The sequence below is a fragment of the Ochotona curzoniae genome, unplaced genomic scaffold (assembly GCF_017591425.1).
Source record: "Ochotona curzoniae isolate NIBS_2020 unplaced genomic scaffold, NIBS_Ocur_1.0 contig_2688, whole genome shotgun sequence".
NCBI classification, from domain to species: domain Eukaryota; kingdom Metazoa; phylum Chordata; class Mammalia; order Lagomorpha; family Ochotonidae; genus Ochotona; species Ochotona curzoniae.
In genome coordinates this window covers 12,653,037-12,676,123 of record NW_024465553.1, presented here as the reverse complement: position 1 = coordinate 12,676,123, position 23,087 = coordinate 12,653,037, and the positions used below count along the sequence as shown (strand labels likewise).

General features: G+C 41.4%; 1 protein-coding gene across 2 annotated transcripts in view; it reads right to left on the bottom strand.

Moving 5' to 3' along the window:
- The window catches only part of SEL1L (SEL1L adaptor subunit of ERAD E3 ubiquitin ligase), a 39,618-nt gene that overhangs the window by 4,982 nt on the left and 11,549 nt on the right, over nt 1–23,087 (bottom strand). For both annotated transcript variants that reach the window (XM_040975208.1, XM_040975209.1), the window contains exons 5-20: nt 22,929–23,034; nt 22,067–22,229; nt 19,131–19,184; nt 18,968–19,027; nt 16,416–16,497; nt 15,917–16,071; nt 14,150–14,206; nt 10,704–10,772; nt 9,271–9,348; nt 8,085–8,147; nt 6,898–6,985; nt 6,579–6,727; nt 5,113–5,278; nt 4,529–4,603; nt 3,692–3,864; nt 410–538 (exon numbers count right to left, since the gene is read on the bottom strand). In XM_040975208.1, the coding sequence (XP_040831142.1) occupies nt 410–538; nt 3,692–3,864; nt 4,529–4,603; nt 5,113–5,278; nt 6,579–6,727; nt 6,898–6,985; nt 8,085–8,147; nt 9,271–9,348; nt 10,704–10,772; nt 14,150–14,206; nt 15,917–16,071; nt 16,416–16,497; nt 18,968–19,027; nt 19,131–19,184; nt 22,067–22,229; nt 22,929–23,034 (1,667 nt within the window). The remainder of the gene's footprint in view (nt 1–409; nt 539–3,691; nt 3,865–4,528; nt 4,604–5,112; nt 5,279–6,578; nt 6,728–6,897; nt 6,986–8,084; nt 8,148–9,270; nt 9,349–10,703; nt 10,773–14,149; nt 14,207–15,916; nt 16,072–16,415; nt 16,498–18,967; nt 19,028–19,130; nt 19,185–22,066; nt 22,230–22,928; nt 23,035–23,087) is intronic.

The window sequence follows — 23,087 nt, the reverse complement described above, 5'->3', positions numbered from 1 at the left end:
ACCGTGGCCCCAACGAGAGCCCAGCATCTGCAGCGCTCTGGGGCCCTGCACCTGCACGACCCTGGCAGCGCAGGCTAAGGACGGGCAGGCGAGAAGGGCTGGTTTCCTCATTGATGCTGGAGAACATGCATTTCAATAACATCAGGGATTCAAGCCAGTTCCTCTGACGACTCACCAGCTCTGTACTGGGGTTGTCGTGGATGGCTGCCTCCCAGGGCCTCTGCTTAGTGAGGAACTGGAGTCGGGACCCTCAGCCAGGCATAAAAACCCAGGCACTCCCACGTCGGACAGAAGCATCTTAACTGGTATGCTAAACATCTGATGCCTCGGTTTTTTAAGCATACACTTTTCATAAGTGGGCAGGTAAAACTATCTATATTTTAGTAAAAAGGAGACACAGACTACTTACATTTGTTTCCCGTATATACTGCAAGAAATAGACCACGCCCAACTTGCAGAGAGCCAGGAAGACCGGGACCTGCGCATCCGGGCTGGCCTCGGCTGCCATGTCGTAAAAACGCTTGGCGAGGTGAATGTCCTGCGAGACAGAGGACAAGACACAGTTTACTTCTTACCGAACTGGCGGAAATATATTCAGTTTTTGAAAATGAAGAAAATTCATCTAACCTCTCAAATTTTCATTTAGAAATGAATTTTCTTCACCTAGAGGAAAATGCCAAGGTTGACTTTGGTAAAATCTGTCTTCTGAATTTTCAAAAAAAATGTAATGAAAAATTAGCATGTATTTCCCCCCAACAAAATATCCCATTTACTGTGTAGAAATGCTCAATACGCACACACACACACATCTATTTAAGCATAATACTGCTAACTTGGGAGTTCTAAGGGCAGCCTTTAAGTTTCAAGCTCATTTTTTATCTACCGGAAAATCAGTGTTAGGGAAAAACTGGTTTCAGTTTGAGACAGTTCTCTTGAAAGTGGGATAAACACACTCCAGACTTTCTGAGAGTGACTCGCACGCACAGTGTGAGGAGATGCGGTCTCACAGTTCCTGAACTTCCTGCGTGCTTGTGCTAAACGCACGGTCCTGAGCAGCACGCCCTCCCACCGCCTCATCCTGCTCTCAGGCGCACTGCCTTCGGCTCGTCCTCTCACAAACGGCTCTGCAGAAGGCATCTTGGACTAATCTCACGATGGGCAATTTCATATTTCCTTCTATTAGTAATACTGTGAGAGGAGAGACAAGTCATTACGAGGCTGGCCCAGATGGGTGTGTCATCTCAGCTAGGTGGTGGGATATGATGCGGGGATTTATGACAAGGTTCACTTGAGAATCCTTCCATGTCCTACTGGCAAAGAATACCAGACTTTTAGGGAACAATTTTGTGAGATATGAGAAAGCAAGCCTTATTCTTACAAATGAATTTGCTCCTCAGATATGTAAATATAAGCAGTTACTGCTTATTCTTATCTCTAGATGGTATCATTAGCTAAAATGATTAGTATGTCTGATTTTTTGAAAAAAAAAAAAAAAAAAAAAAACTCCTCTCACTCTTACCAAAGGAATACTGGGCCTGACGTTGACCATATTCTTTGTTCACAAGAATTTACACTACATATCTGACATAGTGCAAGTTTAGTTGTAACAAACAAGAGCACATTATTTTTTTTTCTTTTTTCTTTTTTCTTTTTTTGGTGAAGTTATTTATTTATTTTATTTTGACAATCTTTACATAGTTAATTTGGGTAAAAAGGTTCAAGGGCTACAGGAAAGTAGGTAAGATTATTGTGTCCATATTGTTTCCTTCATGTATCTGAGGTAAAGGGGGATATTGAGGGAGAAGCCCCACCCAGTTTCCCACCCACCCCAAGTCCCACATGTGGGGCATGCTCTGAGATACTAGAGCACATTATTTTTTATAACATGATACAAATACGGTATTACTTGCAACATTTTAATCTTGATTGCTTTTGGCAAATTACTAGAGATTATCTCATAAATGCCATAACTTATATGTGATCTTTATGCTAGTCACCCTTGTTTTTCTGATGAAAATGAATTCTGATTTGACTGTGTGACCTGCCAGTGAAGGGCTTTCATCACTGTGCACCACGCCCAGGCTCTTCCAGGGACAGTGCACCTAGCCTGCAGCTGCACACTCTTCTTAGTTCTCAAGCATATTGCATTAACAAAGTGTCTGTGATAGAGAGGCATAAGTAATAGTTATTTCTTGAGTCTTGTTAAAATGTATTTTTAAAAAGATTGTATTTACTTGATAGGCACAGTTACAAAAGAGAGGAAGAGACAGAGAAATCTTCCATCTATTGGTTCAGTCCCCAAACGCCTGCAGTGGTGAAGTCTGGGCCAGGACTGAACCAGCAGCCAGCAGCATCAAGGTCTCTTACGTGCTGTTAGAGGCCCAAGTATTTAGACAGTTTCCCCTTGGACAGGAAGTGGAGTAATGGGGACCTGAACCAGTGCCCGTATCAGATGATGGCATCATAGGCACTTCCACACCTCTTTCAGAAACTGGGAGTGAGTGGTTCCAGTGGGCAGGGAACATATCCTTTCTCATCTCTGGTTTCTAGTTCTTTGGTTTCAATCCAACTGAGATGGGATCTAATCAAGTTAACACCAGACAGATTCTAAAAAATTTTTCTATCACAGACCACTTTGGCTTTTTTTGCATAAAATCATAAGGCAGTTTAAAAGATTAAGTCATTCTGCTTTTATAAAAATTCTTTTCCTTTACATATATTTATTTGTGTAAGACATTATGCTTATGAAGATAAGAGAATTAAAGCTAAATGGAAACAGATTAAAAACACTCCATCTATTGCATTAAAAATAATTTAAAAATTTAACGCAAAACAAAAAACTTCATAATATTTTGATCAGTGATGTATTAATAAATTATTGACCAACTATGACTAGTAATTTCTCCTGAATTCTTAATATTTAGATCATAGGAAATAAAATTCATAATTTATTACATGTTTATTTCCTATGAGACTAATTAGCAAAGACCTAATCATTAAAACAGATTTATTACTATACAAGTCTACAGCAGAGGCTAAAAATTAAAATTTAGAGAAAAAAAAGTGGTCTAGATTCTAGTTAATGCATTTGATTATTAAAGCATTTAAATACTGATGGGTTATCAAATTACTTTGGTATTTAGATACTGTTGACTACTATAAGAGCAATTTAATAATTCAATTAAAATGTTAATTTTAATGTTAATTATTGTTAATTAAAATGTTAATAATGTTACAATCGCTGGAATTTTAGATACTTTGAAACTAAGAAAATTTTAAATGTGTGAATAGGTTGTACTTCAAAGTTCCTTGGCACGTACATAAGCTAGAACTGACTTCATTAGGAAGTTGTAAGAATTGGAAGTTTATCTATACAAAACATTTTTATTCAGTTGGAAATAAGTTAAACAGTAAAATACGGCTGAAGTTGGGCAGATTGCCAATGGACCAAACAGCAGAAGCCGCGCTGTATTTCTGCTTTCAGGACTCTATCATAATGGTAAGAGTGTAACAGTGTGGATATTAATATGTGTATGTGCTGTGCCAGAAGACACATATATCACTACAAATCGGTTTCATAAACCAGTGGTCCCAAATCTGATTGAATTCAAAGTAAATTTTTTTATGCAAATTAAGATGTTTCCTTCACTCACAGTGACTTTATTCAAGTGTTTGTTGTGAAGCCAGGTACCTGTTTAATGCCCAGTCCTTTCTCATGCATGTACCCCAGGTTGAACATGGCTTGTGCGCTGTGCTGCTGCTCGGAAGCTAGCCGGTAGTGGATGAAGGCAGTCTCGTAATCCACGTCCGTGCCGAATCCGTAGAAGTGGTAGTCTCCCAGCTTAATTCTAGCCACTGTGTAGCCTGAAACAAAGGGCAATTGCAAACCTGCAGGTAAATCAGGCTTCAACATACCCAGCTGCCGTATGTGCTAATATAAATAACTTCAGCGTACGGCACTCAAGCTTTAGGACAAATCCGTCTCCCAGTTACAAAGTTGGTAAAAACTTCAACTTGAAGGGCAGCTCTTCTGCAGAAGGCTTTGCAATAGTCTGGGAGAGATAAACAGGTGGGGGTACTATACTTCTTCAAGTGACCAAGATCTACTTCATCAAAGTCACTTACGTTTAACCAAATAGCTCCTTGTGGCCACTGCTGTTTAGATGTGAAGAGGGGACAAACAGAGAGGGCTGAGAGAACGCTATGTGTGACAAAGAAATATTAAAAAAAAAAAAAAGGTGGGAAAAGGCTAGAGGTTTTTGGGTTTTGGCTTCTGTTGCAATTTCTATTCCACTCTCTCATTTTGTATGGCCTCAAATTAGAAGACCACAAGGTGATGGAGATCTAGCAGAGACGTGAGACCCCGGCCCTGAAACTACTGCTTTAGGAATCAGTATAAACAAGTTAAACAATCAATTGTTGCTTAATTTCAAGGAATGAACCGGAACGAGTTAATATTCACGGAAGTTAGAAGAGACTGCAACAGGGTTTCCTGGGTGAAACTCTTCCCTGATAATCAACCACTTACCTTGCGAGGCAGCTCTGTTCCAATGCAGCAAAGCTCTGGGATAAGTTTCATTCTCACCTACAATAGTGGCTTCTCCTACAGAAAAAAGAAGTGAAATACAAATCAGGCAAAGGCGCCAGACTTTCAGGCTTCATTAGCCAACTCGGTGAGTGCACACAGCCCAACCTAAAAAGGGCCAGGGTACCACAAGCACTGGAGTGAACCAGTTACAGAATAAAATTCGGAGTTCAAAGGAGTCCCTGGATTCAGGACAGCACACACTTTATCCACAGCACCAACAACGAGACTAATTATTCAGCCGCTTATAGGAATCCACAGCTTTGGGAAAATGGCATTCTTGTGCCCAGCTTATTTAAAAAAAAAACACATTCACTGAGTGCAATTACTTTGAATGTGATTGTCAGATTTGTTTCAATGGTCAGTTCTAATTATTAAATTAATGCTGGTGATTTAGGGATCTGAAGTGAAACAAATTAAACATGTGAGTTAGGTTCCATTGACAACAAATGAAAGAACATTTCTTAGAGGCTGCTCTTTTTAAACAAGCTAGCCCCATGTGAACTCAGAGCTGGGGGACGCCTTACTTTGATCGAGGATAAAGGCCGCGTTGCTTTGTGCCACTTCGTAGCCCTGTTCAGCCAGCAGGAGGTACTGGATCACCGCAGCATTGTAGTCCCCATCTTTGTAGCTGTTGTAGGCGGTCATAAGCCGCTCCGACCAACGGCCTCGTTCACACACATTCTTAAACAACTGTGAGAAGGTGAAGAAACAAACATAAAGCCACGAAGAGCTGCTGGAAAGTCAACTTCTGTGCTCTGGTTACAAGTGCTTGTTACATTGCTCTGAACCTCTGCACACTTGTTTTCACCTAGGATTTTTTTCATGATTACTTTTATCTTATTTGAAAAGCAAAGTTACTACAGAAAGAGAAGAGAGATTCCATCTGCTGACTTACTCTCCAAATGGCCACCATGGCCAGAGCTGGGCCTGTCTGAAGCTAGAAGCTAGGAACTTCCTCTGGGTCTCCCACATGGCTGCAGCCCTGTTCAAGGCTTTGGGCCAGCCTCTACTGCTTTCCCAGGCCACAAATAGGGAGCTGGATCAGAAGTGGAGCTTCTGCTGGGACTCAAACTGTGGAACACTAGCCTGATATTGCCACTGCGCCGGCTTCCACTTAGTCTTTTCTTATTATTATCATGATTTTTAGTGTATTTATTTTGTTTGCTTGAAAGGCAGAATTACAACAGTGGGAAGAGAAAGAGCTAGCTCCCGTCTCTCATTTCCCAAACGCTTGTAATAACCAGAGCTGGGACAGGCTAATAAAACGGGGAGCCAGAAACTCAATCCTGGTCTCCCATACGGGTGACAGTAACCCAAGTACCTGAGTCACCACCACTGCTTCAGTGGGTGCACATTAGCAGGATGCTGGAATCAGGAAATGAGCCAGTTTCCAAACCCAGGCACTCCAACACGGGAAGATGGCACCCCAAATAGTGCGTTAACCACTATGCCAAACATCTTCCCTTTCACTGACTAGAGAAGTCAACAGGTTTACACACCATTTACCCTAGCTCTGCACTGTTCTGATGATATATGGATATTAACACACTAATCCTACTATAAAGTTCGTAACGTGCCACTCGATGAGGTAACTAAGCATACAGAGAGATCTGGAAACTTGGCTAAGCATTTATCATTTACATTTTAAAGTACTAGGCTTCAGAGAGTTAAAGGAAAATTTCCAGTCTGGATATATTCTCATTCATTCCCCTTTGGAATTTCGTTCAAGACATACTTTTTTGGATACTGTCTTAGGTACTTTAATATTAACCACACCAACATCTGTCCTTATAAATGTTAGTAACAGGGAGATACAAACTAAAGTATAACAGCTATACACAGATGCTGAGTCTTCCCTCCGATATCCATACTAGGAGGCTGAGTCCGGTCTTTTTGCAGAAGAATTGCAAAGAAACCCAGAATTACAAAGACATACTGTCCTAGTGGGCAAGTCAATATCCCATAGATGAGCTGGCAGAAAAGCCCTTACCTCCACTGCCGTGTGACAGGAACGCATCACACCGGTGCCGCTGGCATGCATCTGTGCCAAGTTATAGAAAGCCAAGATATGGCCTCCCTGAGAAGCCAAGTTAAAATACTTGAGGGCCTGTTTATAATCTCTCTTAACTCCAATGCCATCTGTAAAAAAATGAACCGAATCAGAGGTTAGTTACAGCCTTAAATGAGATGTAGTTAAGCATTAGAGAAGACTTAGATATGAAAAGTAAAGCTGTGAACTGGTACTGAGTAAATATGTGAATCTGATTACTATAGATTATTAAAATAACTGACAATGAAAAACTACTTACTGTAGTACATAGAACCAAGCTGTAGCTGCCCATCCACCCAGCCTTGTTCAGCAGCTTTCTGGAAATACTTCAGTGCCAGGTCATAATTCTGTAGAAAGACATGTCATACAATAAGAAACATCAAAAGGCTGACATAATCAGGAGTTAGGGATCCACAAGGTACCCACAAAACCGTCCTTGAAGGCAACAATAAGAACTATCGTGCGCTTTATTATAGCATATAAAGCCGTAATATAATTTAAAGTATACAGATATTAATAGTTAGGACTTTTGCAAAGTAATTTGCTTATTCTTAGAAAGCACAACTGCCAACAGAGACTCCATGTCAGGAATGAGGAAACAATCTTCCTTACTAACCAACCAGTCCTTTCAGGTGCTCCTTCCCTGTGTGCCTTATCAAACATGATATGACTAGACTTGAAAGGTTACATGCATCCACAGAGAAAAGTTAAAATAAAGATTACTATTGACTCACAATCCTAATATGACTACAAGAAACCCAAATAAGATAATGTTCATCAGTTTTAGGGAACACTAGCTCAGACTATTTAGTCTGAAGCTCAAAAGAACATTCCTTTGGAGAGATCAGAGGAGAGGGCAGCATCACAAGTCCAGGACATCCAGGCTGAGCTCACAGCAGAGTCTAGAGTCACAGAACCATGGAGAAGACAGCTTAGGCGAGGTAGAGCCAAAGTGTCAACTGGCTACTGGTGACTGGAACAGAGAAAGCAACTCTATGAGGCAGACACCTAACTGCTGAAAGCGAGAGTCAATAACCAGCCCCTTCATCAAGTCCATCCACTAGAGAGAGACTGGAGAGCAGAGGTGGAGAGGGACAAGGGACAAGAGGCAGGATGCAAAGCCTGTCCCTCCTGAGTGTGGGTGCTGATGATCTTCTTAGGGTGAAGTCGAAAAACAGGCCAGGGATGTTTCATCTCTGGAGAAATGCAAGAGCTGGCAGGGGAGCAAGCATGGACAGAAGAAGGAGTGAGCAGCTTCACGCCTTCAGAAGATGGTAGCAGAGATGGAAGCTGAAAAGGACAGTGGATGAAGGTGCAGAATGCAGGGTGGCGGCCAGCAACACTCTGAGGTAATGGTGGGGCAGCTTCACCTGGCTATTGGTTAAGATGGCCCCACCTCATTGGCTGACTGCTTATTACAGTCAGAATGTGCAACGCAATACTTACAACTTGAACTCCTCTTCCATAGAGGTAGGCCATTCCAAGCCCACTCTGTCCAACGGGGTTGCCCTAAAAACCGGAGAAATAAAACAGATGAGTGGGAAGAACTCATTAAAAACAGGCAAAAGTAAATAATTATGAAATAATTATGAAATAAATCATTTTCAAGCATTTTCAAAACATGTCAGTGTTTTCTGATACAAAGCAAAAAATTCCATGTCAGACAATTTAACATCGACATTAAAACATTTAGCAACTTTCAGTAATTTGCTGAAAAGAATAAACAGCAAGTTAATTTCAACTAAAATTCAGTGACTTATCTTTTGACCAGTTGTGCCAAGAAATTTTGCTACAAAATATGACTAACACATTTTGTACAAATCAAAGCGGGTTATGTGTTTCTTTTTTTCTTTTTAGGTAGTTTCTCATTAAGACATCATGGGATAAAATCACCAGTCTTGTTACAGCAGTCGCACTACCATCAGGCTGCAAAGATACACTTGAGGTTACCTGAGTGTTCTAAAGATAACCATTGCTTTAAGATCAGGAGAGAAAAAAAAATATTTTATTTAAACAAAATGAACAGCTTCCATGTGTTTTACAATGTAGGCTTAGGAGCAAATGACACTTGTAACCTGCCTTCTGAGTGTGTTGCCCCCTCCGCCTCAGAAGGCATCTTATAATAAGAGTTTGCACTGCTCCTCTGGGAAGCACACAAGATTAACGCGAGATTAGGGTGACTGTAACTTGCCAAGTAAGTGGACACCTGGGAGACACAGGGTCCTAAGGAATCATGTGTAGTCTTCTCAGGTTCAGAGAAAGCTTAAATGATGTGCCATGGCTATCAAAAATACCCAATTATGTAGCCTTTTAAACTTCATGCTGCAATACAAATAGGGCAGATTATCTAACTCCCGATTCCATTACTAAAATAAATATTCCTCTGATTAAGAAACTACTCAGAGACACACAAACAGAAAGTTAATATTCAACAACTAGTCCTTAAGGAAAAACTGTTTTTTATAGGAAAAGTTACATACAGCAAAACAATTCACATGGTTCATATTTACATATGTGCTTTTACTAACTTGTGGCACGAGCTAGGTAATGATTCATCTCACAACACAATAAATGTCTTTACTGTAACAGTAATGTGGTTGTCATTTCAGGACGCACAGTCATGAAGTCTTACCATGTCGGCAGCTTTCTTGAAATAGTGCAGCGCCGTCTCATTACTCTGCGGCACGATATCGCTTCCCTCGGAGTACATCTGCCGAACAGACCCCCAGTCCGTTAGCAGCTGGACCTTCTCTCCAGCTACACTTTCCTCCTATCTCATTTCACTTTGGTTCTTAGGTTGGATCGCATGGAGAGCACCCAAAGACTTCAAATTTAAAAAACAAACTCTTCAAAGCCAACACATTTACATTATGTATTAGATGTCAGCTTCAATTCATGACTTATCTTTACACAGGAGTACATAAAACCAGCTCACAGCTCAGTTTCAAGAGGAAATCTCTAACCCCGAGGTGCATCCGCTTTCTCTCTACCTGAGGGCAGTGACAAGCCGACAGGGTCCCTGGCATCACATCAGGGATCAGTCAGGGCGCGTCTAATGGCACTGCCCGCTCTCCCTTGCCCTGTACCACAACTGTCCCTGGGATAACAGTGGTCTTACGTTTAGGAAAATCAACAACTAAAATGCTATTTCAAAAAGCTTTAAACACTGGACATTAGAAGCATCTGGTATGAAGCAAGGCCGACAGAAAGGATGACCCATGCCATGTCTGTCATGCTGAGGAAACAACAAAAGGAAAGCACGTGTAACAAAGCAGACGGGCAACAGCCACGTCTACGCTACAGTGGTTGGAATAACCAAACCAAGTCAACAGGCTATGATGAACTATTTGTGATCACACGCAAACGAAATATTCCTATTTGTAAATTCCTTGACATATGATCCATTGGAACTTTCTTACTTAGGATTTGGTTATAGATAAAAACAGTTATGGGTTTATCTTGCATTAGTTTCCAAAATAAGCAAAAATGAACTTTTGTGACGGTTCTGTGATATGGCACTTGTTAGACATAAACATTTCTGTGTTTGAGAAAAGAACTGGACTTTGAGGGGGTTTATATCTGTCACATTTAAGACAAGGAAAAGGGTTGGTGTTGCGCAGGGTGTAAAGCTGCCGTCTAATGTCAACTTCCCGTATGGGCGTCAGCTTGTGTCCTGGTTACTCTACTTTCAATTCAATTCCCTACTAATGGTCTGGGAAAAGCTGAGCCCATGCCATCCAGGTGGGAGACCCATGCCAAGTGCATGCCTCTTCTCTTGGCTTTGGTCTGGCTCCGCCCTGGCTGCCGTAGCCATCTGTGGAATGGGCCAGTAGATATCTCTCAGTGCCCCTCTGCAGTGGCTCTTCTGCATGCATGCGTGCAGAAATAAACAAATAAAGATTTTTTAAAAAAGGTAATTAAAAGGTCTGCTTAAAATATAACATGCCTCCACTAGAAACTTTATTTCCAATTTATTTTGGGTAACCTGTAGATTTTGAATGCTCTTTATCCTTACTGTGAAACACTCCCTTCTATTACATAACACATTCACAGGCCATACAATACCTTTCCCAAGAAAGCCATAGCATGCGAATTGCCAGCATTAGCTGCCAAGTTGAAGTAGTCAAACGCTCTCTGTGAGAAAAGAAAGTTTTAAACAATCAGCTTTTAATGGAATCAAGTTTGGCAAAAACAGGAACATTTTTAAAATCTTGTAATATTACAGTGATTTAAAAAATAAGATCCAGTTGTATTTCAAACTAGAAATGAACACATCCAAATTTTATTTTGTTAAAAGACAACTGTATCACCGAGTCTTTTTAAGAGTTAGAAACACGAAGGAATTTCTTGTGTTTCCTAAACTGAAGCCCCAGAAAGGCTTCTGTTATTTACAGGGATAGGGAACAGCAGGCTCCCTGGGAGAATCCACAGCTGCTCAACTCTTATCTCCTCCTCTCCTGTAACCTTGGAAGGGGAAAAATCAAAGCCTTTTCAAGGCGTGGAAAGATGTTTCAAATAACTGTAAAGAAGCAAAATTTCCTTTTTGTTCTCCTTAAGAGTAAAATTCTTGAATCTGCTTAGAAGCTTACACCTAAACACACCAGCATCATTAGAAATTAGAAATTATCCCAGTTGAGGACCCAGCACTGAAGGCCTTTGCTACTTCCTGCTCATTTAGCCTCCCTCTGAACTCTCCCTGCTCAAATGCATTCTAGTCCTTCTCAGATCCCCGATTTCTGTCCGATGATGACCGTTGCTTTGCCATAGCCAGCTTCTCAAATGAACTGTCTGCATGCGCTGCAAATACATCTTGAATCCATTTATTACTTTTCATTACTACAGCTCTCATCCAAACAAATTATCTTTCACTTGAATCTCTGGAACAACCCTCCCCCTGACAACCCTGTTTTAAACTTGGGGTGTTCTAATTCATTCTCTGCAATGTTGAAGTCATTGTTTCAATATTTGAACATGTTGTTCCTTGTAACCTCTTGAAATACTGTAGGGACATGCTGAGGTTACCCGGTACTTTTCTCAGCTCTGCTTCGTGCCCTCCGCACTGTGTGGGTGTACCAGCCATGTCCTTCATAATGCTCCTTATGGGGTCAACCTTACCCCCAGTGTCAACTTGAATGTCACCTACTTCTTAGACAAGTCGTCCCTGATAACTGGTACATCCAATTTGCCAGTGTCTCTGTCCTTTAATTATTCTTTGTAATAATGATCATAATTTACATATATCTATCATGATTAACAAGTATCCAATGCTCTTACTAAACTTAAAGCTCCACAGGAATAAAGAACACAGACAGTCAGTCCAGTAGGAGGGGACTTCAGATGGCCTTGTGAAAAACTGGCTGAGAAATATTTAAAATATAAACCTTATGTAATGATATAAGATCCATCAAGTTCAGAATACTTTCTTTTGCAAGTGATTTTTATCAGCCTATTCCCTGGGTCCTAAAGAATGAAGGGTTCTGGGAATCTTATCATGACAACAGAGTTCTTCTTCAGATTACCTGAGGGAAAAAAAATAGGTTCCCTTTGGATTTTAAATTATATATATATTACATATATGTTATAAATAAAATGAAGCTAGAAGGAACCAACTCAGGTTGAGTGTTTGATGACTTGCCATTGAAACTCTGGCAAAGCTGCCCTCCTCTGGTCAGAGTGAGAAGGAACGTTGCTCTGGTGGCCCAGGATTCCCTGGTGAAGACCTTCTGGGAGTCTCTGCTGAAGCTTTGTCTTTCTCCAGACCTTCTCATCATGAACAGATGCTAGCATTCTTTGGTCCTATAGGAAGTCAATAAGCAAAATGCCACAAGCTTTTCCCAAATGACTTTTGGTCTCTATTGGTCTTTGGCCTTGTCTGAACCGTTTTCCACTTTCTGGCCGTCCCTGCTTTGACTGCGCGCTGTCGGGGATTGCTGTGGTAAAGTCATGGTTTATCTCCTGTTATTACTTGAAGGAATGTTTCAGGATCTTGATCTCACCCATTTAAGATTTCCATTGGGATCTTTTATGCACAGTCGAACTGGGCACAAATTTTGGCACCCCTCAAGGAAACGGTCTGCTCAACATTCAGGGAGAACTGCGTAAGCTAAAACCAATGAGGTGGCGAAGGTGCTGATGACTGCTTCTGCTGCGAGCCACTGGTCTTCTTCAATTAGACAAAGAATGAGATTTATTTTTTGCTTACAAATGGAAGTGGATGGCTGATCACCACGTGCTTCATCTTCAACACGGCTCTCTCTTAAAACAGTAACCTATTTGCAAACCTCTGACTTCTTTCAGGCACTGTCCCCATAAACATTTTGTCAGGTGCCAATGCTTTACCATTCTTCCAACTAAGTGTCACCAAAAGACTGATATTTGTTTTAGCTTTAGTTTTATTATAATCCATGTTACTTGGACAAGAGCCCTTTTTAAGCTGATGCCTATCCAGTCCCACTGGCTCCGCAAACTGAATCCTCTAAAAATGTGTTACATTAAGTAAGTACAACTTTATTTGGTTGCAGAAAAGTTTTGAAATTCATGCATTGTTTTTACATGACACATATTGCCCATGAACTTTTGGAAGAACCCTCCTACCTTGAATCTTAAACTGTTAGCAGTGTTTGATATACAACAAGCACTAAAATATTTGTTAATTCAGTTATATGTTGTGGAGAGACAGAAACTCCTCGCTATTGTAAAACTATAAATCAGCTGTTCTCCTGGTGAGAAAGCTCCCAGAACTCAGGGCAAAGGTCCTGCAGCACTTGACATGGGAATGCAAGGGCAGGGACTTCCCTAACCTTCAAGTTTACACAGTAGATCCAAAGACAGATGCCCCTTCTCCCTATGCTATATTAATCCCTAGCAGCCTGTTAAACCATATTGTTTGCCAATTGACCTTTCCCTCGTGCACACCTGTGCGTACAGTGCATCCTGTTTCACAACCCTTGTTTGCACAGGTGACTCTGTCTTCAAGTCTGATGCTGTTAATGAACTCGGGCTACTGAGCATTAGCTGGCAGGCGTGCGTGTGGTCATCCGCTCCATGCTCCAAGTCCATTACTGCTGGACAACCAACAAGATGTCCAGAGCTTATTTTGTTCTGTAAAGCCAGTGAAACAATTTGCTTTGCAGGTAGGCAACACAGGGATAGTGCCAGATTTCTTACACATAAGGTATGAAGCAAATTTTTAACTCTGAATTCCATTTTTGCATTTACTAAAAGGTTTTTAAAATTATACTTCCATCACATACTTAAAACCAAGACCTTGTACCTGAAATTTTAGAACAATACTGAGAAGCAGTTTTAAAATGAATCAAACCTTTTCTACTAGTATAAAGTACATTCGTAGTTTTTTCTTTCGCTTTCTCAGGCATTAGACTTTGAAAGCTGTTCTGTAGCTTGTAAATAACAGAAAATTGACACTGGCATTGAGTGAGCAAGAAATGTGAGCTAGAATATCACTTCTTGGTACAAAATGAGGTTTTAAAGCCCAAGAGATGGGGAGATACCTGGTGATTTTGTTCCACTCCACGCCCTCCATGCAGGTGCAGTTGTCCTAGGCCAACCTAAAAACCAGAGCAAAAGTAAAACGAAGATCAAACTAAAAAGAAACCACCTGGGAGTAAAAAGGTTTCTGCTCATCACTCCAAAAAACTAAGTCTTCACTGCTAGACACTATTCTACTTAAACTTGTAAACAACAGAGAAGTATGCTTTTAAACACACAGCTTCCTTCTGAAATGGGGATGAGATGAAATGTTGTCAGATAGAGCCAAACTGCATTTGTCTCTAACCAACGCTAAAGGAAATGGTAAAGTGCTCTTCAGGCAGGAAGGAAAATTATCTAGAAACCTTGCAGATGCAATAGGAGTGAGCAATGGGAAAGCAGATCTGAGTGAATCCAAGCTTGTACGTCCTACATCAAACAATATCTGATCACATTCAGAGATACACAGCATAAACTTGGGTTTCTGAATTGTCCTGGAAACGGTGGAAGTGCTTATCATACCGGCCTTTGCTATCTTAGGGATGCATGCGGGGATCTACGCCTAGACAGTCTCTTACAGGGTAGGGGAAGGACAGCCAGCACACTAGGTGAGGGGCGGAGACACACCCAAACCCAAAGCGAGGCACAGAGGAAGAGGACAGAGAACATGGAATTGCCTGCCTCATAAATCGAACATTTAAACCAAAAATCATTCATGCACAATAAATAAGTTTAACCAAACAAGATAACATCATCCTAATTTCAGTGAGCTAAACTGTCAATTTACATTTTATTTGGTTAGTGATTTTTTTTTTTTTAAAGTTAAGACTCTCTTCTGTTAGTTTTAAAAAAAATTGTCCTTTGGGGACAGCATGGTGGCTCAATAGGCTAACCCTCTTCCCGTGGTGCCTGCATCCCATATGGGCACTGGTTCGAGACCTGGCTGTTCCTCTTCCGCTGCAGCTCCCTGCTTTGGCCTGGAAGAGCATCAGAGAATGGCTTTTAACCTTGACCCTTCACCCACGTGGGAGACCAGAGGAAGCTCCTGGCTCCTGGCTTCACATCAGCTCAGCTCCAGCCACTGTGGACACTTGGGAAATGAACCAGCAAATCAAAGACCTTTCTGTCTCCCTCTCTCTCTTTAAAATCTGCCTTTCAAATAAAAATAAATTTTTTTAAAATGTCTTCTTAGTTGATGTCTTTGGCTCATCCATAAGTATTGTAAATTAGAAAGAAACTGTAATGTAGTAAGTAAAAAGATGTTTTAACTTTAATATCAAAATAAGCCAGGAAGTACACACACACACACACACACACACACACACACAATATTCCGATGGCTGGCATTCATTCCCTCTGCACTGAACAAGCCCATTTCTGTTCTTGGCCTTGAGAGAATTATGTTCCAAGGTGAGAAGAGGAAGCATGAAGTCAACGGTCATAAACAGTGAATGCTATTCCAAATGTTGTCGAGATTTCTTAAGAGAAATGAGCTTTCTTCCTCGGTGATTTGAGCGAGAACCCTCATTGTCACTGTCAATGCTGCCTTCCTCACGCAGCAGCTGCCAAGCGTGCTACCTGGGAAGGTCACATGGGCCATTTTAGAGGCTATCACAGTCTAGGTCTCATCCTACACTGTGGGGTTCTTGGTATTGTTTTCAATGTTCCTCTGGTGACTTTAACACGAAGCCAGTGACTGCTTGGAGAAATGGAAAAGCTACGAACAGATCTAAGCTCCTAGCCCCGTCCCCACCAGAATAAAACACACAATGCAACAAGTAAACACGTACCTGTGCTTGTACATCACCCTTTTCAGCTAGAAACTGGTAATACTGAATCAAATCTTCTTCCAGCATCCCACTGTTCATTCCTGGATTTTCTACCTCATCGGGCAGTCGTATTCTCTGCACTACCGAGCCTCCTGTTAGCGAGATGTCACTAGCAACTGAAATTGGAGACAAAATGATGTGGAAAAAACAAACTCAGAATGATCATCTACAGAAAGGTATAATCTCAGCTGATTAGGGCTGACGAGCGAGGATGTGAGAGGAAGCTTTCTATAGTGGGCGTCTGATTATAAAGTCTAGCCTATTAATAAAATAAACCCATCATCATACAATACTGAAAAAGGGAAACCCTAAAAGAAATTCAAGAAAACAGTTCCATAAACTAGTTTGAAGGAAAGTTATGTAAGACAACCATGAAAAGTATTTCAAGTAGTACAATAAAAGCAGATTAAACTTAAAATCAGTTTTCTCTTTTTACAAGTGAAAAGGGAAAAACACATACCATGATTGGCGACAAGCCGATAATGAGTCAAGGCAGATTCACAGCTCTGGAGGACTCCGATGCCAGCCCAGTATCTGTAACCCTGGAAAACAACTGCGGGTGAGAAGGCAGTAATCTTCAAGCTCAAGGCATTCCTCTAGGGACGAATGATGCCGCCTCTAATTAGAATGCTGTCCTGTGACTAAAGGACTCAAACACCTCAGGCATGCTGCATTTTAAGATCTGAGATTGTAATTTACTAAACAATTCCAACAGCAGTGAGGATCCAAGAAATAAATCCTAGAATTCTTAGAGCAATCAAAATAAATGCCAGGGACAGGTAACTGTACACACTTGATTTAGTAAGAGGAGGAGAGACTAAACGAAGTGTGTGCATTTACATAAGAGAAAACTTAGGCTCCTGCTTAGAAAATGTTTAAATCTTATTGTAGATACAATTTTAATAAAAATGGACTAATCTTTCAAATTAACAAAGAAATTGGCAGAATATGGGAAACAGGACTACTAGTAGCAGGCCCACCAACACTAACAAGCAACAGTTTCAGAATAAGATAACTAAACGGCAGAAAGGATGATTCTTGCAAACTTCAACAATCCTTAGGGCATTACTGTATAATAGCAAAATATTTAATGTTCTTTTACAAAGTACTGATTTGAAAGGCAAGATACAGCATGGAGTCAGCACTTCCCCCATCCATAGGTTTATGCCCCAAACCTTCAAATGGCCAGTGCCAGGCTAAGGCTAGGCTCAGGTGGGTCGGAAATGTAATCCAAGTCCCCGACATGGATGGCAGAAGCCCAATTCCTTGAGCTGTCACCACTGCGTCTGAGTTTATGCACCAGCAGGAAGATGGAGTTGGGAAACCCCAAGCACCGGGACGTAGAATGTGGGCATCTCATCCACCAAGCCCAGTGTCTACCCCTTTAATGTTCTCACTGTGGAACTCTTAGTGAAGAAGACTGATAGAGTGGGTGTTGTGGTACAGCAAGTTAAGCTGCTCCTTGGGGTGCCTGCACCCTACATCAGTGTGCTGGTCCAGGCCCTGACTACTCAGCAGACAGCTTCCTGTCAATGACGGCTGCAGTGCCCGGCCTCCGCCGCCCACATGGGAGACCCAGACGGCATTCTAGGCTCTGTCTTCGGTCTGGCCCAGCCGTGGCTGTTGTGCGCATTGGAGAAGTGAACTGGCAGTTGCAAAATACCTCTCTCCCTCCCTCCCCCTTTATTTGTCACTGTGCCTTTCAAATAAATGAATCAATCTTCAAAATATGAAGACTGGTAAAAAGAATAAACAATATCAAAAATATCTAACGTGTATCTGAACTCACATGATTCACCACAAATCAGTTTTTCAAGAAGAAGGTAGAATAAACATGTTAGCAGAAAAAGAATCTGTTGGGAAATTGCTTTTTTTTTTTTTTTTCCCTCGCTTAGCCACTAGGTTAATTAAGTGATCACTCCTATCTGGTAACACTGAAGAAATACTCCTTGATGATCTTTATAGAACACTGCTTATGCTAAGTCCTTCCTCAATTTAAGCATCAAATACGTGGTAATCCAACCTAAAATTGATTCTGGTGACAGCTACAACTTGAAGAAATTTTTTTTTTTTGAGAACCATTTATTAGATCTCAATTTTTAAGGAAAAAAAATCATTGTAAGAAAAATTGTGGCACTATCAATTTTCATGTCAACGTATATTAAAATATTTCATAGTCATTAACAATAATTTGACAAATGCTTACGCAAATATTTGGTTTTAATTAACAGAAGCAGGGCCCGGCGCGGTGGCGCAAGTGGTTAAAGGTCCTCGCCTTGCATGCCCGGGATCCCATATGGGCGCCGGTTCTAATCCCGGCAGCCCCGCTTCCCTTCCAGCTCCCTGCCTGTGGCCTGGGAAAGCAGTCGAGGACAGCCCAAAGCTTTGGGAACCTGCACCCGCGTGGGAGACCCAGAAGAGGCTTCTGGCTTCGGATCGGCATAGTATCGGCCCGTTGCGCTCACTTGGGGAGTGAAGCATCGGACGGAAGATCTTCCTCTCTGTCTCTCCTCTCTGTATATCCGCCTTTCCAATAAAAAAATAATAAAAATAAATCTTAAAAAAAAAAAAAATTAACAGAAGCAAAATTTTCCACAATACAGGTTGGAAAAGTGAACACTATCAACTAGAAATTCATCTACTCGGTCCAGTGCGGTGTGGCCTAGTGCAAAGTCCTCACATTACACTCTCTGGGATCCCATATGGGCACTGGTTCGATTAATCCCGCTAGCCCCACTTCCCATCCAGCTCCCTGTGGGCTGGGAAAGCAGTTGAGGACGGCCCAAAGCCTTGGGACCCTGGACCCGCGTGGGAGACCCAGAAGAGCTCCTGGCTCCTGACTTTGGATTAGCTCAGCTCCGGCTGTTGTGCCCACTTGGAGAGTGAATCAGCAGACTGAAGATCTCCTCTTTGCTTTTCCTAGTCTATATCTGATTTCCTAATAAAAATAAAATAAATCTTAAAAATAAATTCTGCTACTACTTATTATTCTTCCACTGAAGTTATACTTACCAAAACCATGTGTGCTATAAGATTGCCCCCCAGAGCTCCAAAGGTGTAATACACCAGGGCCTAGGGAAGAAGGGAAGAGGTTCACTGAATACAGGCACATTTACTGTTACAACTACTTATTCAAGTCACATTGCAAAATGCAGTAAAGTTTTAATAGTTTTACCTTTGCCTGACTTGAATTAACACCAAGTCCAGAAGCATACAGAAAGCCAAGAGCCTGAAATAAAATGACAAAAGTAAGAATTCCTTTGATGGTGAAGACTAAAGGCAATTTAATAAAACATGAGCTAATGGAACAAAACTGATCACACCCAAACACAACCTTTACTTCATGGTTATGAATGGCTGCAATAAAGACAAGACAATTCCTCCAGCTTATATCCGTATTATTTACCTCTGCAGAATGGGATACGCTTTGTAAAAAGATAAAAGGCTTATCAAGTTAAACCTTCCCAGGAGTGAAAAGAAGCAGCAAGGGTTCAAGTCGAACGGGGTCAAAGGAGAAAGGTCACGAAGCAGTGCTAGAGCACACGTGATTTTCTAAAAACAGTCCCACAAGTCTGTGGTAAAGTTCTACCCTTTGCCTTCTGCAGACCATCCTTGGGGACAGGGAAGTGTCAGCGGACGTCAGAAAGGTGAGGTGTGGCGGAGCCTGCCTGCGTGCCGCTCCTCTCTAGTTGCTACCTTCGGCGTGTCCTGTGGTTTTGACTACAAGGGCTGGAAGCCGAGAGCCCCGTGCCTCTCTCTTCACCCTCCACGATGGCTCGGAGGCCCATGTCTGTGAGCGGTGTCACTACAAGATGGTGATTCCAAGTCTCCAGGTGGAAGAAACTGGCTTGACAGCAGGAACAAACAGCTCTGTATGGTGCTCTGCTGCTAGGATTCCATCAGTCAGTACAAATTCCAAAGGAGAGAGTGTTTTGCAAAGTGTAAATTAGTATGGTGCTGTAAGGGCCTATTATTAGAAGGAAAATGACTTACAGAGTAGAATCCTTCTTCAGAGCAGGAGGACTCCAAAAATGAAGAAAACGGGGGTTAATTTTATACAAACTGAATTTTGTATGAAAGAGAAAAGGGCCTGGCAATCAAAGGGGAATAAGAAAGCTAAACTGAAGAGCTGTAGATTTTTTAAGGTGTTTAGCTCTTAAGAAAACAATCAGTACAACTCCTGTTATTGGCCAATTTGTGTGAAAAATGCACTTCCTCTGTGATTTAAATTTTTTCCCATAGTTTGAGCCACCGAAGGCATTGAAGAGAAATGTGATGGACCCCTAATCTTGGTGTCGGTCTTAGTATTGACACCACCAATTCCAGGAGTTAATGTTAGCATTTTTAATGGGGAGAATAACAGATCCCACGTATCAACTGTTGTGATGCAATACAAAACACCAAACATTGCTTATAAAGTAGTCTAGCTGGAAATAACTTCACCAGAGTTCAGCACCCGTAGCTGTGATAATCTGTTTACAAGGAATGTAAGCAATGGGGAATCATACTCAAAGGCTCTGTGAGAAAGCAGAGACAGGGCATTCTGCAGAAAAAAAACCGGCCCCATCTCTACCACAGAAAACAAGATCAGGGCCGGAGGCTATGTTAGTTATAACTAACAACTAAATAGAGTGGACAGTTCTGGACTGGATACCAACAGTTTGGACATAACGGCAAAGAGAGTTATTTGGTTTAATGCCATAGAAATATAGTCAGTTGTAGGTCTTATGAGATGCAAAAGTTTGCAGGAAGGAGAAAGTGAAGGTGTTAATTGCAAAAAAGCAATAGTAGGGCTGGTGCTGTGGTGCAATGAGTTAAGTTTCCACTTGCTTTGCCAGGTACGATATGAGAGTGCATTTTCACGTCCCAGCTACTCTGATTTTGTTCCAGTTCCCTACCTGGGAAAACAGCAAAGGACGGTCAAAGCTCTTGCTCCTGCTACCTACGCGGGAACATGTGAATGCAGTCCCTGCCTCCTGGCTCCTGGCTCCTGGCCTGCAGACATTTGGGAAGTGAACCAGCAAAATGTAAGATCTCTGTTTCTCCTTCTTGTGTGTGTATGTTGTTGTTGTTCAAACAAGCCCAGGATGGAGTTGGGGAGAAGCCCTTTTTTTTTTTTTTAAGAAAGCAGGGCTGGCATTGTGGTGTGGCACAGTTTAAGTCTTGGTTGTTCCATGATACAGCTCCCTGCTAATGCCTGGGAGAGCAACACAAGATGGCCCTAATGTTTGGGCCCCTCTACACATGGTGAAGACCAGAAAGAAGTTCTCATGACTTCTGCCTGTCCCACCCGAGAATAAACCAGTCGAGGCAAGCTCTCTGGCTTTTCCTTTCTCTCTGTAACTCTAGTTTTCAAATAAACAAAACTAATCTTTAGGAAAAAAAAAAAAGAGACAGTGGCATTCGATTTTTAATTAAAAAATTAATATGTATATATACACAAAGACAAAGGTTTGCAGGGCATGCTGGACAGGCATCGCACCACAGCTCAGCTCTGAGCGGTGCACACGTGGTGTTTCCTTTTTAGGCATGCAGTTTCCACTAACAGAGATGCATGGCTTCTGTAAAAAAACAGTTACTGAAAAACACCAAAATGAACAAGAACTGCATCACTTGAACTCTAGAAAAAAAATGCACTGTCAATCATTTCTGTCCAAAAGTAACTACCTTCCATAAAGACCGAATTTCATAAATGTTACTGAGGGAAGATACAACTCCAAAAATGTCTGTATTAACTGCTAGAGCTCATGGAATAAGGAAAAGCTTTTTCAAGAAAACTGCTTTGCCTCAAAATTAGTATTTATAGGTAGTTAATCTTCTATCTTACTTGAATTTTTTTTTTTAAAAGATAGACTTTATTTTTACTGAGAAGTCAGATTTACAGAGAGGAGAGACAGAGAGAAAAAGATCTTCTGTCTGCTGGCTCACTCGCTCCCCAAGCAGCTGCAATGGCTGGAGCTGAGCCCATCTGAAGCCAGGAGCCAGGAGCCTCTTCCAGATCTCCCACTAGGCTACCACATTGGGTCCCCAGTCTTACTTAACAAAAGAAGTCAGGATATGCATTAAAAAAAAAGGAACTTGTGTTATATTTTTCGCTGTTGAAACACTCACGGTTTGTCCTTTGGGAGAGCCTTCCTCGGTCAGTTTCTCAAACATCTCTTTAGCTGCTTGGATGTTCTGTGGCAGGTAATCACCGAAGAGAAGGGCGTAAGACACTCTCTCCAGGGCCTTGGTGTGGTTCATGCCTGCTGCCTTCTGAAGATATCGATACGCGCTATTTTTACATAGAAACCATTGACAACAACATCAGTGATGTTTCAGAATCAGCATTACATTTTTCTCAAGACTTACTGAGTGCAATATAAATAATTTCCTTTTGTTCCAGATCTTATTTCTACTGGGTCATTTTACTTGTAGGCACACAGAACATCCTGGCTCTTTGTTTTTTACATAAGGCACTCATTCTCTCTGTTATCCTAATATTTTGAAATAGTCTACCACTGCAGTTTTCTTTTCGAATCTTTGTACAGACCAAAACAAAAGATGAAATTAAACAGACACAAAATGTTAGAAGACAACTGTCTGTTTTGCATTCTTTCCAATCATAAATTTCTAGATCCACAAAGCAACACACACACACACACACACACACCATGCTCAAACACGCTGCTGGGTTTATGTAACTTTGAATTCTGAACAGCATATACATTCTAAGAAACTACTACCATTTCTTTTTCTTTCTTTGTTATTTTTCATGATCTGGTTCCATACACACAGGGATTCCCTACACTCTCCACTGAAAAACTACAATTTTACTTCCATTTTAGATAGTATTCATCCTTTCAATCAGCAGTTATGACACTGTTTACCCGCATTAAGCTAAAAGCAAAGTCACTAACGCCCCCAAATCAGTTTTCTGGTAGTGGAAGTTGAAGCAATCTTGGGGCAGGGCAGACTCGGCCGTGACACCTACTCTCTTTTCTGGCTTTTCTTACTGCTTCCGTTGAGGATTTTCATTCCAGTCTGATACATCATCTCTGCCTCTTGCATCTGTCGTCTTTTAGTAGCCTCTTCTTCGGCTAAAAACAAGATGTCAGGCACGTTACAGTGGATTTTGATTCTACACCAATGA